The sequence below is a fragment of the Lampetra planeri genome, chromosome 22 (genome assembly GCF_965212315.1).
Source record: "Lampetra planeri chromosome 22, kcLamPlan1.2.h2, whole genome shotgun sequence".
Classification (NCBI taxonomy): domain Eukaryota; kingdom Metazoa; phylum Chordata; class Hyperoartia; order Petromyzontiformes; family Petromyzontidae; genus Lampetra; species Lampetra planeri.
In genome coordinates this window covers 6,494,981-6,513,539 of record NC_136128.1, presented here as the reverse complement: position 1 = coordinate 6,513,539, position 18,559 = coordinate 6,494,981, and the positions used below count along the sequence as shown (strand labels likewise).

The window sequence follows — 18,559 nt, the reverse complement described above, 5'->3', positions numbered from 1 at the left end:
CTCTAGTTTTTTGGTTCCGGCCACCCGTTTATATTTCGTACAGTGCATAAATTAGCCCCATCCCCCCCCCATCGACGACGCGTTCAGCCAATCACGCGCGTTTCCTCGGGCGCGTGCGCGCAAGCGTTGGCCACTCGAGCGGCAGCATTGTTTGCCGGCTTCGCCCATGCGCTCTAGGAAATGTAATGAGGGGGTGGGACTGAACGCGTTGCTTTCAATGGGACGTGGGCGATGCCTGTTCCTGTATTTGTGTAAATCTCGGATTTACATTTAAATAGTGACAAGACCACACAAATATTCAGAGTTTTGCTTCCGTATCGCCGCACGATGGAGGACGACGCTCCCGTCATCTACGGCATCGAGTTTCAGGCACGTGAGATTTTCACGTAATAACGAATTGCTCGTTTTTACACCTCACGCCGTGAAGCGCTTTTAGGCCCCTAAATGCTCCAGAGGTTCTATGCGCGTGTGTGTGTGTGACAAATGTGTGTTGTGTTTTATATACATGTGTGTCCGTCCTATACGGTGTGTATGTTGCCCGCATGCCCAGCCACCGCATGACTAAACAGCTTTTGTTCGGCCGGATCGAGGGGGCTAAACAGGCGCGGCACGGGCTAGAGAAGAGATGGAGTGGTGTGGTACAGGAGGATGTGGAGCTGAGTGGACTTGCCGATGACTGGTACCAGCGGTGTCAAGATCGGCCTCAGTGGAGGAGGCTCGTGAAGGACGCTACTGGGCAGTTGGAGGCAGTCGCCCTCCAACAACAACGGAGGGCGGAGGAGCGACGCTCACAACAACGAGCAGAGCGCCGGGTGGATAAAACGCAGAAAGTTGGCACAGTGGGGAGCACAGGTGGTGTATCTGCCAGTCATCTCAGTAATTCAACCCATGGCACCTGGGTCTGTTCCGTGACCTCCTGCCAGCGGGCCTTCGACATTTCACGTGGCCTCAAAGTACACCTAGCCTGGCACCAGGGGCCGTGGTGACGTCGTCGTCACTTAGTGTCGAATGGCCGGTATTGGTATTGGCACTGTTTAGCAAACTGCTACAGAACTCTGCAACCAGTGCTTAATTTCCCTGCCACGGCTAACGTTAGTGGCAAATAGTTTGTGAGCGCATTGTGTTACTCATATGAGCCATACGTACCACTCACTTCAGTGCGTACCAACACTGGGGAAATCAACAGTGATTGTTCTAAAGATAAACTCGCCCCCGCCATAAGAATGTGGAATTGTCACCACCGGCTCAGGGCTGTAAACGGGAGGTGAGCACCGCCTCGCGTTCTCATTTGAGTAGGAAATCACTTGGATTTTTGTGTTCATGAATATGCCTCAGACCTTGACTCGATAGATGAGCATCTGATGACTTGCGTAAACATCAGCACCCGTCACTGACATCACTCAGTAGGTGATCGTTAACAGCGCCCTGACCAACAGTCTATAAGGTTTCGATTTAAAGCTTTCGTGACTGCAGGGATTCATCTTCTTGGTTCTTTCGGTAAAGTCACGTAGAAGGGAAGTAATAAAATAATAAAAATAAAACATATATTATATATATTAAAACATATATTTTATTATTTTATTATGTTTTATTTTTATTATTTTATTACTTCCCTTCTACGTGACTTTACCGAAAGAACCAAGAAGACCGTCTATAAGGCTTTATAAGCGAGTATCTTGCATGTAGCCTATGACTAAAAACGTCCTCGTCAGATCTCGGAAGCTCAGCAAAAAGCAGCCTGGTTATTGCTCAGATGGAGGATCATCATTCATAAGAGATCTTATGGGCCACGGTTATATGTGGTCAGCAGGGGACAGTGTAGCAACATTGATTTTACTATAGTAACTATACCATGCCGTCATACTCAAATGTCTATATGATCACAATACACTATTTATGAAATATATGCTTTTCATACTTTAGTCGTGGACTCAATAATTTATTTATTGACTTGTATTTATTTTTCCGATAATCAGAACATAACTCTTTTCTCCAGTGTAACCATTTCCCTCGCTCCCATAACACCTATACGTTTATAGCAATCTCAATGACAGCCTAACCCTACCCGAACCCATATACCAGCCTTCCCACTCCACCTTATGTCTATTCCCTTATTAGTTTCATTCCAACCTCCTCATCTCCTCTCCTGACCAAATCGGGTAACTTGGCAGTTCAGAATAGAACATGAGGAAATAATCATAATAAGGCATTGCAATGCATATGTATATTCTTGGTTCTTTCGGTAAAGTCACGTAGAAGGGAAATAATAAAATAATAAATAAGAAAGAACCAAGAATATGAATCCCTGCAGTCATGAAAGCTTTAAATCAAAATGCATATGTAGTCGGGAAAAGGAGCTTGCCATGGGTGGGTCACGTGTGCATGATGTGAGAAGGCAGTTGACCAAGACAGACGTTCAAGTGACACCCAGAGGTCGGTGACCAAGAACAAGACCGACATTCAGATAGTGGACCGTGGAGGTAGGGTGTCGACTCTACAACAGCGTAGGAGTCCAGAAATAAGTGATAATGGTGTGTGCTGGCAATAATGCATTTTTTTGTGATCACCTTCGCATTAATATTTCCTCGTTTTCTATACATCCTCCTTCCCCAGTCTGCTGAAGTTCTGCTCTGCATTATTCCAGCTGATGGGATTGTAGCAAAGTTGACTTGATTTATAAACTAATTTACCGATGGGTTCATCAACCCGTACGTCTGGGTACTCCATTTTCCTCCCACATGCACAGGACCCTTGAAAAAATTATTCGTCATGCATTCAAATGCAAGAGTGTCATGAAAGAGACGTCCCTGCATAAATTACACATGTTCCAGCTATGCTATTCAATCCTCTTCAAATTTAGGCTGCAGAATCAGTACAGATGTGCTTGATTTCAATACCATTGTTAAGTATCAGAGATACTCAGAACTTATTGATCTATAAAATGTGTCGAACCAGTACACAAATACCATATAGGGTAGCAAGATTAAAATGTTCTGATGGTCCATTATAAGTCTAAGCAATACACACTTGCCATGTAATATCACAACGAGTATTCTTAAGTGCAAGCCAATTTGTTGTCCATTGAATTTTGAAATGTGCATCGTATTGAAATATATTCATCTTAGCATAATTGAATGTGTAGCTAAACAATAATTTTGTATTGGTACACTTCGCCAATCAAAATTTTAGAGTGCAAACGATAAATGTTTAAACCTTTTTTTCCAACTTAGGCTCGAACATTGACTGCACAAACAGCCGAGACAGATGCTATCCGCTTTCTTGTGGGAACACAGTCGATGAAATGTGACAATCAGGTATGGAAATTCAACATTGCTGTAGTTTTTGTATTGTAATGCTGTTGTACAACTTATACAGGGAGTAGCATAACTTGCCCTTGCAATGGGCCTATAATTATAAAATGCCTAAAATATTAAATTCTCTGGATAGATAACCAAATGGTTATAATGCAGCCCAGAAAGCCAATTTTTGTTCATTCCAATTATTTGTATGTCTTAGAAAGCCATTTTTCCCTGTGATAAAATAACACACGTGCCCCATATGGCAGCGGTAGCAACTGAAGACGAAAAAAACGAGTAATATGTCTTCGTGTTGAAGGAGAAATAATGTTTTTTGTGAGCCAATAAAAATTATCACTTGATATGCTTTTCTGTACAGGTGCACGTGATTGACTTTGATGATGAGAACAACGTGATCAATAAGACCGTGTTCTACCATCGCTCTGGCGAGGTGTGGCACATCAGCGCCAGCCCTGGAGACAAGAATGTGGTGGCGACATGCTACAACACCAGTAAGAACCTGTGGGCAAGAGGTCCACACTTGATGACTTGTGCACATAAAATGCAAACTCCAAATGACGACTAATAATGCTACTCATTGAATGATCAATTTCACAATTGGCCAAAATGACACAAGCCGGTATGTTTGATTAGTTTGTGTAACATAAATAACAGTATCCTCCATTCAGTGTCTTTTTTTAGAGCTTCAGTTTCCAGGCCATAATTCTAGTTTGTGTGTGTGCATGCATCATTTGTGCTGATGCTTAATTATAAACAGGTTTGTGGTGTTTCACTCACTAATCATAGCTATCTTGATTCAATTGATGGTCATGTAGAACATCAGCGGCAAGTCATATCTGAACATGGCCAAGATCTGCCATTGATAAAATATTTCTAATGTAATCATCTGACACAACCCCAACATTTACAGTTCAAACAACAACCAGGAGTAGTTATGGCCACACCACCCCTTGTTGTGTTGGCAAGTCTGACATTCGCGACAGTTCGATGAGGATTCACTCGTGATATATTTTTTTTCCCCCGTCCTCGATCCACGTTCCGGTACGACTGCACAGTGGTGGACAATAAGCTGCAGTCGTGTGCGTCCGTGTGGCGTATCCCGCGGGATTTTGATTCGGGCAGCAGTGAGCCTGCTGACGAGAGTGGAACCAACCCACTCGCCCTGGAGCTGCTTTGTCACTTTGACAACAGTGGCCATGGCAACATGGCCAGGTGAGAACCCTAGTGCTTTTCAAGCACTTATGCAACCAAATGCGTTTTTACTTTTCATTGTCAACTTCGTCTCAGTATTTGTTATATTCACGCGATAAATAAGCACGCACCTAAGCGTTAATTGTAATTATATATTACACATCAAGTTTGAACCAAATCTCGAGCACATTATTAAAGATGGAAAAGTACATTGTGGTGATTTACACTGAGACCTCCTTTACCAGTGGCAAAATATAGTAATAGGTTTTTACCCTTTCTACTGGTACAAAAAGTGACACCTTTATACATTGCAATTCCTTACAGGTGAGTCACATGTTAAGTGGCTGATTACTGATCTATTACATAATTACATACACCCCCACCTCTGATCTCGAATCCTGATGGGGTTCAACAATGATGACGTCATCCTGCACTATTTAAGACCGGATGCAGGCGGATAGCTTCACTATTCTGGCAAATCGCCCGAAGATGCTGGATGTAATTTTCAGAGAAACGTCGTATTAAAATTGTACGTGTTATGGATCCACTCTTCAACACACCGGTGGGCTAAAGTAGTGAAATATTTGTCTTTTGTAAACGTGGCACATTTATTCCTGATTGGCCATGTCGGGTGGTGGAGGGTTGCGACACATTTATAAATAACTCGATCTAACCCAAAAACCTTTATTATGAATGATGAGATCCGTGGAACCATTAACTTCAGATCTTCACTTCATGGTCTGAATAGTGCATAGATGTATTGCCAAAGCACCTGAAAACATAAAGTAATGTCAATTACATTTTCTCAAAATTATGGGTGGCTTGAAGGATTATGCCCGTTGTTCATGTGGCCAGGGGACTTTGTGTGGCGAGATGTTGACTACCTCGCCTAGTATAAAGGAGGTTGTGGGTTCGATCCCAACCCTGACGCCTGTATATTTGGAGTCTGCATGTTCTCTCCGTGATGGCTTGGATTTTTCAGCGGGTCATCCGGTATTTCCCTCCACATTTAGAAACATGCGTTTAGAGTATTTGGCTGCTATGCTTTTCCACGTGATAAGCCACTTTGTTGAGCTGTAATTTGTTGCCAGGTCGCTTCTGAAAAAGAGATATACAGCTCAGTGAGCCTTACTTGGTAAAATAAAACATTGTTTGGTTTGATAACATGTCACAGCAATGAGCCGTCACCACTAAGATCTTGAGTGTAAACTTGGGCAGTCATCTGTGCTTCAACGAGGGTTGTTGATTTCAGCAAGTTGATGATCACCCTGCCCCCGGCCATCATAGACTGCACAGCAAGGCCTGCAATATAAATTAGATTCTTGACTTAATGTGGCCCAGCTCTGCCATGAGAGATAAAATATATGAAAATATATGTTTGATGTTTGGCACACAGTGAACTGGTATATAAAGAACATGAAAAACAGACATTGAAGAGACTGCAGATTTTTTTTATGCGCCACGCTATAATTATTTAGCACTTAACGATACATTTTTAAACGTGCTTACCATGCAAATAACTAATAGCTCCGTGGGCTTTACCCGGTTAAAATTTTAATAGTTTAATTTTAATGCATTTATTTAGAGTAATTTACTCATCTTTCCTATACTTTGCACTCATATCGTTATTTTGTGTTGTTTGTTGTTGTAACTGACCTGCTCCTACTGGACATCTGTGAAAAAACCCTTCATATAGCTCATCGATGTCTCCAGGGTAAACAAAGACTCTGAATTCTGAATCAAAGGAATGCATGTTTCTGTCGTGCGTGCAGTGTCTTATGGGAACCCCTTGGTGATGGGAGCAAGGCAGTCACTCTTTCTGACAACCACCTGCTATGCTGGGACCTAAAGGAAAGCTCAACACAGGCCGTTGTGAGTTGTGTTCAGTTGACTTTGTGCCCTCTTAACACGGACGTCCTGCGCAATACTGCATCTCGTTCTTACATCATATTTGGCTGGGTGACACAGTGGTTATGGCGTTTTACCTGCATTCTGAAGGCTGGGAGTTTAAACCCCAGTTGGTGGTCACCACAGCCCTTTGTCCCCCCTGTGGCTGATATAATGACTGCCACTTTGCGGGAAGTTGATCGTGGTTGTCTTTTAGATAGAGTAGCCTCTGCGCTGGGAATGTGCGTTTTTCACAAATGGCTTAGTGCTGTAAACAGGAGATGTGCGTCATCCCACGCTTGTGCGAGCAATAATCTACTTTTACTTCTTTGCTCACATCTAACGTGATATAGATAATGCATGGAACTTTCATGCCTCCAAATAACAAGACCAATCGGTGCATTTGGGATTAATTCAAATAGCAAAACTGAAAGCACTCACTGATGACACTGCCTTGCAAAGGGAATATATATATAACATGTGATCTTTCTGACAATGGTCAAACATACACACAGCTTCACTTAACATGTAATGAACATGCTCACATACCTGTATTACACATATGTGTGCATATTCAAAGCACAGCAAGCAAGTTGGCACAGTAGGGGGCACAGGTGGTGCATCAGCCAGTCATCTCGGTCATCTCAGTCAGTCGACCCGTGGCACCTGGGTCTGCCCCGTGACCTCCTGCCAGCGAGCGTTCGACACTTCACGTGGCCTCAAGGTGCACATGGCCTGGCACAAGCGTCGTGGTTGACATCACCGCCACTTAGTGGCGAATGGCGGTTGTTGTTGTTGTGCGTATTCATGATATAACTCAAATCAACATTTACTTCAGCATATGGCCAAGATAAGTAATGCCTGCTGCGAGTTGCAAAGGTAGTAATGATTAATGGAGAGAGATTAAATCAACTTACGAGTTTCTGTATAGGAGAGATCTTCTGGTGTTTCGCGATACATGGAGTTATAAGCCACATGGTGTGAAGGCCCTTTTAAAATTCCATAATGTCTTGTGAATAGTGTTATTATTTAACAATCAAATCATGGTGCGCATGTGCCTCTGGAGAGTACTGCACGGCCATGTGCGTCATTGGAAATTGTGTTTTGAATTGGATTTCCCATTTGTTGACGCAGCTGAAACTCAGCCACCTGATATATTGCGTTAACATCAGTTGTGGAGGGACAACGCTGATTGCATGCTGTGCTACGCCGCCCGAGTGTGTATTTACGTTTGCTTTTGCACGTGCGCGCACGTGTGTATGTGTGTGTCGAAGTTGTGGGGAGCGGTAGTGTCACGGTTAGCGTTTTGCGCTACGAACCCGGCGACCCGAGTTTAATTCCTGCTCACGGCCAACACCAATGACGATTTTCTGCACCGCTTCTGGGCCTCCCCTAGGTCGAGTCAGCCTTAAATGAGTAGCTGTTGCAGTGTGCAGACATCACCACGAGGGAGACAAAGACAGCCCGGTGTGGTGCTGGCTACCCACCCCCTCGTGTGCCGTTAAGGCCTTCATAGGTGCTCGTTAACAACACTTGCCCCAACGGTCTGTCTTTAAATCCTTTATATTAAGTTTGCTTGCTTGCTTGCGTGCTTGCGTGCTTGCTTGCTTGCTTGCGTGCTTGCGTGCTTGCTTGCTTGCTTACGACCGTGCAAATCTTTCGGTCGTTTTTTAACCCACTTCCCGTGATCCAATCGAGCTGACATTTTCCACACAGACTCGTTGTGCGAGACAATTAATGTTCGTGAAAAAAAAATTCCCAAAATTTTACACTTTTTAGACAAAAATAAATTATTTTACATATATTCAAATAGAACTCATTCATGGCTTTGGCTGAACGTCACAGTATAATAGCCCAGAGCGTAACCCCTCCACAGGCCGTGGCGGAGTAGCGCAGTTGGTAGCGCCCTCGCTTCCCATGCCAAAGGTCGCGGGATCGATCCCCGCGTCCTACACAGGCGAATATATTTTTAAATCCTTTATATTAAGTTCACTGCCACGCATATAAAGGATTTATAGTGAAAAACTTTGTTTTTACGGGTTATACTTATTTGTTGTTGAAGTTGACGAGCTCCACATCACTGGAGGGGAAGGGTCAGCTGAAGTTCACTGCTGGACGCTGGAGCCCCCATCACAACTGCACGCAAGTGGCGACGGCGAACGACACGGTCATCCGTGGTTGGGACATCCGGTCCATGAGGCAAGGAAACTACTTAACAACTGTGCCTTCAAGAACAGCAGGCTGCAACACAACTCTCAGCCCTGTCAGTCTGAATACACCCACAGCAGAGTAACCTAATACATTTATTCATGACGCATTGCCCACCCGCTGTTGAATAATAGTTTGTTTTTAACGGTGCAATTGATAAAAAAATGTAGAGGTTCTTTGTGCCCTGCCATAGCCTATTTTTTCCATTTTCTGAGTACAACATGCTAAATACTGATGAACTTCGCTTTCATTGCTTGAGAATGTTTACTACAGGTGAGATGTGTATACAGTTTGATTAGAAACATACACCATTGGGTCCGTAATCATATGTTTGTTTCGGAAATGGTCACTCAATGCCCGCATTCACTGAATGTTTCAATTTCGGCCAGATGAGGGCAGCAGTTTATAGCAAAACTGCAATGTGGCTAGGATATTCTTTGTACAACACAAACTTCAGATTTTACTTGCATTGGCTAACAGTGTCCTGTATAAGGCGTATGAATAAAATCATCCCTACAAAGATCACTGGCTGGATCAGTCGCCTGTTTAGCTGCAACGTTGCAGGTTCAAATCCAAACTCGGCTCTCCTGAACACATGCTTCGTGAATATTATTGAACAAGCAAATATTCAATTTTAATTTGCGCATTATACATTGTAATGATGGGGCCGAAAGCTAAGGGATAATACCATATCAGGGTAGTTGAGCTGGCACTGCTGAGATCTGAGGTTTGGATCTTGAGAATCCTTTATTGAATAATTCTTTTCTGAAGTGAAGTGAGACTTTATTCTGACGGGGTCACCAGTGTCAGAACAAACAACTTCATAACATTTTGTTACTTATTTTTTTTATATTCCATCTCTTGACGATAATATGCATTGGCTCCATTGCCATGTTAAACAGATTCCACGCAAGGTATATACACGTTTTCCACCGAGCGTAGTAAGTGGCTGCTGAATTTTGTGTATAAGTAGTTATGGGACCTCATCTTCCAGAGCTGTTTTCTAATACAAGCTGGTGCACTGCTCGCTGAAACAACCTCCAAGTGGAAATTCATTTTTCTCAAGAGACTTGCATCCCACTGGGATTTTTGCACACAGCGTTGGTGTATGGTGCTTTTTCTGCAATATTTTGCTGTCTTTTTTTGGATTTTCTGTTTGCACTCAGTCACATAGTCACTTTAAGATGTTTTCTTGTTCATGTTTTTTGTTTGTTGCGGTTGCACCCGATTCAAGAGCCGAATGGCTCACAAGGCTATACCTAATAAAAGAACTTGAAACTTGAATTAGGATGAGAGCAGACTTACAATATGATTACGGGGAGATTGAATAAACATAGATATGTCATGTTGCACAATTACCACAGTTCAATGTAAGTTATTGATCATCTGGGAAAAAAGCAAATCTTCACTTTGGCCAGTGACTGCCCGAGTGCATTTTAACAACGTGTTGCTGATTTAAAGCTTTCGTGACTGCAGGGATTCATATTCTTGGTTATTTCGGTAATATCACGTAGAAGGGAAACAATAAAAATACCGCCACTTTTTTCAAATTTTCTTGCAGTGTTTTTCACACCTGATGATGATTGCTTGTGTTGCAGTCGAAACGTCGTGATAATTGTATTGTTTTATATTTTTATTATTGTATTGCTTCCCTTCTACGTGACTTTACCGAAAGAACCAAGAATATAATGTGTTATTGCTTTTAATTTTAAAGATACTTGAACAAATGTAAGCAAAACTCTTATAATTCTACACTCGCCTAATTCACTGGTGCACTTTAGGGATGCGTCGACGTTAACCCCGTTTTACGTGTCCCAATGCAGACAGGCTTATTGCATAGAGAACGCGCACGGACAGCTGGTCAGAGACATGGACTTCAACCCAAACAAGCAGTACTACCTGGCGAGCTGCGGTGACGACTGCAAGGTCAAGTTCTGGGACACCCGGAACCCGACGGAGCCTGTGCGCAGCTTAGAAGAACATTCACATTGGTGAGTCTTAGAAGGGCATTCACATTGATCAGTCTTAGAAGGGCATTCACATTGGTGAGTCTTAGAAGGGCATTCACATTGGTGAGTCTTAGAAGGGGCACTCACATTGATCAGTCTTAGAAGGGCATTGACACTGATCAGTCTTAGAAGGGCATTCACATTGATCAGTCTTAGAAGGGCATTCACATTGATCAGTCTTAGAAGGGCATTGACACTGATCAGTCTTAGAAGGGCATTCACATTGATCAGTCTTAGAAGGGCATTCACATTGATCAGTCTTAGAAGGGGCACTCACATTGATCAGTCTTAGAAGGGCATTCACATTGATCAGTCTTAGAAGGGGCACTCACATTGATCAGTCTTAGAAGGGGCATTCACATTGATCAGTCTTAGAAGGGCATTCACATGGATCAGTCTTAGAAGGGGCATTCACATTGATCAGTCTTAGAAGGGCACTCACATTGGTCAGTCTTAGAAGGGCATTGACACTGATCAGTCGTAGAAGGGCATTGACATTGATCAGTCTTAGAAGGGCTCTCACATTGATCAGTCTTAGAAGGGCACTCACATTGGTCAGTCTTAGAAGGGCATTGACACTGATCAGTCTTAGAATGCCACTTACACTGATCAGTCTTAGAAGGGCACCCACGCTGGTCACTGGAAGTGAAACTGTGCTACTTTACATCATCAATAGACAGGTTTCCATTTTAATAGCATTGTTCTGTATTTTTTCCATGATTCATCGGTATTCTTTGTTATTATTTTCTTACATTTTTTCTATTTTCACCATTGGAACCACTGACGGGAAGCACAAATGCATTCAAATGCCGCAGATCAGTTGTAATGCTGTGCCACAGTACAGCAGTGTGCATCGATGCTGCACGTAAGAATGTGATGTTAATAAGACACCAAATTTAATTGCAGTCAACATAAATATATAAAGATATGCTTTGTACGTTTATATAAATTAATCTGACATATACATGTATTATGTTTAAGAACTACACAAGACGTGGACAGCGTTGAAGTAACATTTTACAATAGCTTTTACATGGAACTAGCAGAAGTACCCGGCGTTGCCCGGGTGAAAAATATATTTCTTAATAACCTTACATATATACACAGATGGGCTGCTACCCCTGCCCCCCCCCCAGCCACGATCTCCTCGGCCGCTGTGCAGTAATATGTACGGCCTATAGTGTGGTGGGGTGTCGAGGCCTAGTACCGTGCAGAGCCTCCGGCCTCGCCTAAATTGCCCACCCGGCTGAGGCTGGGTACTGGGGCCGTTACCCCCCCCCCCTGCGCTACAATAATACTGTCTAATCGCTATAATTTTATTATCTACCGACCCTATAATAGTAATTGCACACATTGGGGTGGGGGGGGAGTGAAGAGGACGTGAAACTATGATGAATTTACCTCAGAGTTGCGTGTTAATGCGTGCGCATATTTTTAACGGGAATTAAAAATGGCGTCCACCCCGCAGCGAATGCGTCGCTACCCGTTGCCAGGGGCAACCGCCGTGGAAAACCAAACGGACCAATCGTGTCTCGCAAATCCCTCACATTTCGTCCAATGAAACTGCGTATGGTCCGGCGACACACAGACAGACAGACAGACACACACACAGACAGACAGATTTGCGATTTTATATATATAGATACAAACGAGGTGCTGGTTTCTAGATGTCAACATGGGCAGGGAAGTAGAGCAGTGAGAAAAAGATAAATACAACTTTTTTTTATTTACCAGGTAAGGCAGACTGAGCTAAAAAGCTCTTTTTCAGAAGTGACCTGGCCGCTAATGATAGCTCAACGAAGTGGCGTTTTACATTGAAATTTATAGTAGCCAAATAATATAAATGCATGTTTATAAATGTGGAGGGAGAGACCGGAAGACCCGGAGAAAAATCCACGCGTCCGCGGGGAGCACACGCAAACTCCAAACATACAGGCGTCAGGGTCGGGATCGAACCCACGACCCCCTGCATACCAGGCGAGGTGGTTAACATCTAAACCACCGCGGTTCCCTGCAGTGGCAACACCGGAGGAGGAGAAGGAGTAGCGACCGCCTGGCACGTTGAGTCCAGTGCTGGGAAAGGCGAGCAAGCGAAGGTGGTGGTGCGTGCTGGCACGTGTGACGTTAACGAGGCCTGCTTTTGACCGCAGGGTATGGAGCGTTCGCTACAACCACTCGCACGACCAGCTGGTGCTGAGCAGCAGCAGCGACAGTCGCGTGATTCTCTCGAACATGGTGTCCATCTCGTCGGAGCCCTATGGGCAGGGGGCTGATGATGACGATGATGAAGCCAGTGATGCAGACGAGAAGGTCGACACGGAGCCTAAGTAAGCCTTTTGCACCCTACAAGTTACCCCGCTGTGGTTTTTGCTTGCTGTTATATATTTTAACCACGAACTATAACATACCTGTGAAAATTTAGTTGAAATCTCCCACACCAAAGACTCTTATTGTCCTCTGACACATTACCTGCAATTATTATAAATATTTTGTTCACTTTTTTTTACCTGGTTCAACGGTCAAAAATGATGTGCAACGCATCATCAATACCATAGGTCCTTGGTACCTTCTGGACAGATTGGGTCCTGAATTCTGTTGACGAAAATATATCAAGTATTGACACAGAGGAACAATGAAAGTCTATTACAATGTAGATTATGTTTTTTCTTAAGCTTTTTATGCAGGAAATCCTTAATTTCCAGATGCACTTTCACTGGGGTCCTGTTTCAGGATATTCGATAATTTCCTTTTTTAAATATCTTCGGGTCTTTTGGGTGTACCCAGGAAAACTCTTGCTTTTGATAGAATATCAGTCAAACTGCACAGGGGTAGCTCAGTAGTCGTCCTTGCTGTACTCCTACCTATATTATGATCCAGTTGTGAAATAGCAATTTCTGGGTGATCCATCAAAGCCACGTGGGTCTTGGGAATGTGAGAGACTTAACTGGGTAAATTAACTACGGGTTATTAAATATAATTCCTACTGAAATGAGCAATGTGGCAGTGCTCATTTTTGCCAGTCCTCAGCCAGTGGTGGAATTTCTTCATTGTCATTGTAGGGGCCAGTTTAACCGTAGGGTGACCACGATTGACCTCCAAATAGTTCCTACTCATTATTTTGATCGATATTAGCCTGAAGCAATTCCCAATCATGATTTAAACTTGCAGCCTTTCCATTACGAGTCCCTGGCTCTTAACTACAGTGGCACCCATCTAGTCAAAAGAATATAGGTGATTTTCTTAAATAATAAGATTAGAATTAAGTCATCAAAAATGGTCACCGCATGGCCGTCTGGAACGCTCTTCCGATATTAGGAAGCCACTGGAGCTATGCACTTTGAAATCTAGATTTAAAACTCATTTCTTCAGAACTGCCGTTTATATGTAGTTGTTGTCCTTCCCCAGCATCTCCGATTATCACGGTTGGCTACGTACGATGTGAAAGAAATTCGATAATTTTCTGAAATAGCAAGATTATAATTAAGTTATCAACAAACCTCTGAACGGCTGCCAGTACTGGCAAGAGACGAAGATCTGGCAATAGACGACTCAGGTGTGCGGTTCCACCGTTCCCTCCCCCCGCCCCGTGAACAGGAGTAAGGAGCCCCCTCAGGACAGCATCATCGCGACGTACGAGGAGCACGAGGACAGCGTGTACGCCGTCGAGTGGTCCGCCGCCGACCCCTGGCTCTTCGCCTCGCTCAGCTACGACGGGCGGCTCGTCATCAACCGCGTGCCCCGCACCGTCAAGTACAAGATCCTGCTCTGAGGCGACGGCAACCGGCGTGCGTGGGCCTTGCCCACCCAATTGCTGTTGCCACTTTACTCGAGCCAGGAGGCCACACGCTGGGCTCTGGTGCCCTTCGTGCTGTGATATTTGAAATTCAGGTTTTTTTTGTGTGTGTTTGTCAGGCACTTTGGTGACACGCAGTGCCAGGTTGTATGCATGCATGTTGAACTTCTTTCGCGCACCGTACGTGGCCAACCGTGCTAATCGGAGGTGCGGGGGAAGGACAACAGACTAAACACAGAAAGCAGTTATGAAGAAATTAGTTTTCTATTTAGATTTAAAAGTTCATAGCTCCAGTAGCTTCCTAATATCGGAAGAGCATTCCAGACGGCTGCAGAAGCGCATCTGAAAGCGCGCGATGCAGTGACCGTTAATCACTGTGCACGTACACAGAGTAAAGGTCTGTAATGTGCGTGTATTGCATCCGTGCATTCGCTACCGCACTACGCTTTAATCCCAGTCACCCGAGTTCGATTTGCCCACAATCACAAAAATGTAGTGCCATGTGCTAGAATAACCTGTTCTGGGCCTCCTTCAGGTCAACTCCATGCTAGTCCATACGAGTTGGTGAAGGTGGGGAGCATAGCCGTGGGGAGCATAGCAGTACAGTATAACACGTAATGTTCCTGCACTGCCCTTTGCTGCCCACATGTAGTTCCTCTAGCCTATAACACCTATTGTGCATGGGGATCAATCATCCCTCTCCCATTGTATGGTACCTGTTCACATCCTCGCCTGCTACATCTCAGACGCAATATGTGCATCCTGCCCTGGCTTCTCACGCTATAGTTTATCAAGGACGGTTTAGAATTTAAGCGTTTAGGAATGGTCTATGGTCATGGGGTAAGCAATGTAACACATTTTTTTTCAAATCTGCTGCGAGTAGTTTGCAGAATCAATTCTATGTTCAATTCTATGATCTTAATTTTGTGCAGCAGTGAACATCTTTAACTGGTTCCTTTCCACAAAGAACGGTTTCGGTCTAACGCTATCATGCATTGATTTAAACCTGCCGATTGGTCGTGCTTGCTATTTTTAGTCTGGATCAAGGAATACATGGATATTTTGTAAAATAATTTGCCACTCTTATGGTTTTGGAATAGGTCATCAAAATTATTTCTTCTAAAGAAAATCAATTTATTCACTCGCTATTGTCCTTCACATGATGTACACATTTATAAACATGTAGATAGATGTATGAAACCATAGATATATAAACTAACGCTCTGCACACACTTATATAATTTGTATATTTAAAGATATGCTTTAATTATCTAAGCAGAGATAGCAGTATGATCTGTAAATCTACTTGATCATTAAGTTAATCGAATCTTGTGCTCCCCCCCCCACCCCTATGAGATTACTGGTCGGAATAACATGCTTTGAATATGGCGCACTATAATGCTTCAAGAGTCTTAAGAGAACTTTACTATAATAGTACTTAAACTCTAAATTCCTAAAACCTGCACTCTGCAGAGCTGGGCAGGGAATCTCAAAGCTGTGTAGCAACTTGTTTGTGAGACAAGCTTGAGCAACCACGTGAGTGTTCATAATTACTCTAATGGGAACTTGACTTTCACTGAGCACTTACTGAGTATCCTTATAATCTGTTCAGCTCACGCGCAGTCCAAACAGAGCTGGTAAGACCCAGCCCTATCGGGCTAAGTGCCTTAACCCCCTTTTACCTGTGCAATTGTGTTATTATCTTAGAAGACACACAGCCAAAATGTCCGCGGGTAATGCTCACGGCATCGATTCATCAGGCTGCCCTTTGCTGATGTCGTTTTCTTTAGTGTCCCAAGTGGGACATCCCCACTTGTGTCGAATTTGCGCAGGAAAAACCGCTTCAAAGCAGCCACAGTGTGTGTTTTTATCGAATTAAAACAATACATTTACATTTTCACATTGGGAGGGGGGCGGTGGATTGTTCTGGCAAGCATTAGTAGCCGTCGTGTGATGTCAGGCGTAGCGAGAGGATGTTTCAGTTTCACTGGCCAGCCCTTCTTCTGGGCTTGCTGTTACATGCTCGAAGCAACAGATTGCATTTGCCTGTACAAGCCACGTATGGCTTTTCTTTCATTTTCAGGAGTGGTAAAACAATAAAGGCAGTCTCTCCATCACTTTGCCTAAACACGAGCACAGGTAAAACCCCAGGTGTGCATCCGATTGTTGGCACTGAAATATTTAACTAACAAAACATTCCCTTTCGCTGGGTGCCCTTTTTTAAGTTTTCATGCTCATGGCTGCTGCGACTGAGAGCCACAATGTATATGCAATCCATAGGTCATAGCAGGTAATATCCACGATTTAATCTACACGATACTATAGTTAAAGCCTTTAAACACATCGATGTGCTGCTTTCATTACCAAGTTAATTTCTACAAATGCGTTCCAACCTATTATTTCCTTATTTTCATCCCATTCCATCTTAAATAATTGCCCAAGGTGTACACACTCTGATGCCTTTTCATATTTCCAGTTTTATTTAGCAATATTGTTGTGCATGGCTTTTGTTTTGCACGGATAGTTCTTCAATCAGTTCCTGTCGCTAATTTCCATTGCTTTTTTATGACTGCCTCAACAGCAAATCTGAGATGGCTGTTATTTTCTTTATTTTAGAGCGTTTATTTATCCAATCCAGTGTTCGAAATTCCTCTTCTGTTGGCGTTAATATATATCGGGTTATCTCTGATATATATTGTTAATCTAATGCGATCTCTGTGTCGCTGTTTCATCCATGTGAATGGTTTTCATTCTGAATGTTATACTTATTCTGTGATAGCTTGATGACAGCAGCAATTTCTCCCGAGTCAAATGCTTTTGCGTCATCTTCAAAGGCTAAGCATAATGGTAATGTCATGATGGCGACCAAAAGTATCTCCAGGTGATGGGACTATTTCTTTGAGACCGACTTAAGTGGCCTGAAATGTGTTTAATGGATCCAGATTTCATGAACCCAAAACTGAAAAAGTGGCCCCGTTGTTTCCTCAATAGAATTCCTCTCGGTAGTCCACGAGTGAGGAGTGTCGTGTTTCGGAATGGGGCACGGGTGTGAACGCAAGGTGCCTGTGTTCAACCCCTTGCAATTGTGCCTCATCACGCATGGTTTCATAAACAAATTTAAAGGTATTATAAATAATGTATCTCCATTTCCATCTTTTCGAGTGGTTTCCTTTTGTAGGATTGTAGAGTTATTGTAAATTAAACAAGTAGTCGTTTATGCGATGATATGCTTTTGGTTTATTAAAATTACTGGGTTTAAATGTGGTTATACATTTGCGTATTGTTCAGTGCTTGGCCAGTGATTCTCCAAATGTTTGCATTACAAATGTACATTTTCGTGTCCACTTTTAGGGGGATTCTCAAAATGAACTCTGAAGATACTGTAAATATTACATGGTACCAAATGAACAAATTAGAAATAAAGTGTGTGTGTGTGCTAGATTCTGGTTTGTAATTCACTGCTATGTGCATAGTGCAATGCCAAGTTCACTCATTCAGATTTGACACGCGTATATTTGATGTTGGCGATGTGCGCAAGAAGCCCTGCTCCGTTCAGTGACCTGTACTGCCTTTTACTCCCATGAACTGGAAACGGTTGCCTGCGAATGTATTCATTTAAATACTTCGCTTGGGAAATCCATTGAGGTGGAAACATCTCGGTTTGCAAGGGCGTTCAAGAAATGGAAACATTGTGTTTAATTACGTTCTCCAACTGTGTCCAGAGCGTGCTGCTTGATGGAATGCATTGCTAGGAACAATAGCAAACATATGGTGCATGCCTCTTAGCTTGTAAATGCCAACGTTTACTTGGCTTATCCGATCTTTGTAATCAATTTGTTTGTCAGTGTAAATTGGAAAATAACTCTTACTACATTTCACTAATGATGAAGCATGGTTAAGCATTACCCGTTTTTTGCGTATGAAAGATGGGGCGAAATAAATATGATTGCAACTTCAATCAACCTTTTACTCACACAAGTGGGGTACATCCGTGCGGGTGGTTAGTGTGAGCAAACAACGCAATAGAAAACGGTGGTTTTAACAACCTCGGTACTAAATTTCGATTTAAAGCTTTCATGACTGCAGGGATTCATCTCGGTTCTTTCGGTAAAGTCACGTAGAAGGGAAATAATAAAAATGTTACATTTTTTCCC

General features: G+C 43.1%; 1 protein-coding gene across 1 annotated transcript; it reads left to right on the top strand.

Moving 5' to 3' along the window:
• The first annotated feature begins 162 nt into the window (after nucleotides 1-162).
• Nucleotides 163-17,844, top strand: EIPR1 (EARP complex and GARP complex interacting protein 1). The gene is made up of 9 exons (XM_078604287.1): nucleotides 163-369; nucleotides 3,231-3,314; nucleotides 3,676-3,808; nucleotides 4,373-4,529; nucleotides 6,281-6,380; nucleotides 8,458-8,594; nucleotides 10,427-10,594; nucleotides 12,763-12,939; nucleotides 14,207-17,844. The coding sequence occupies exons 1-9, from the start codon at nucleotides 328-330 to the stop codon at nucleotides 14,379-14,381; spliced, it is 1,173 nt and encodes a 390-aa protein (XP_078460413.1). The 5' UTR covers nucleotides 163-327; the 3' UTR covers nucleotides 14,382-17,844.
• Nucleotides 17,845-18,559: the final 715 nt, after the last annotated feature.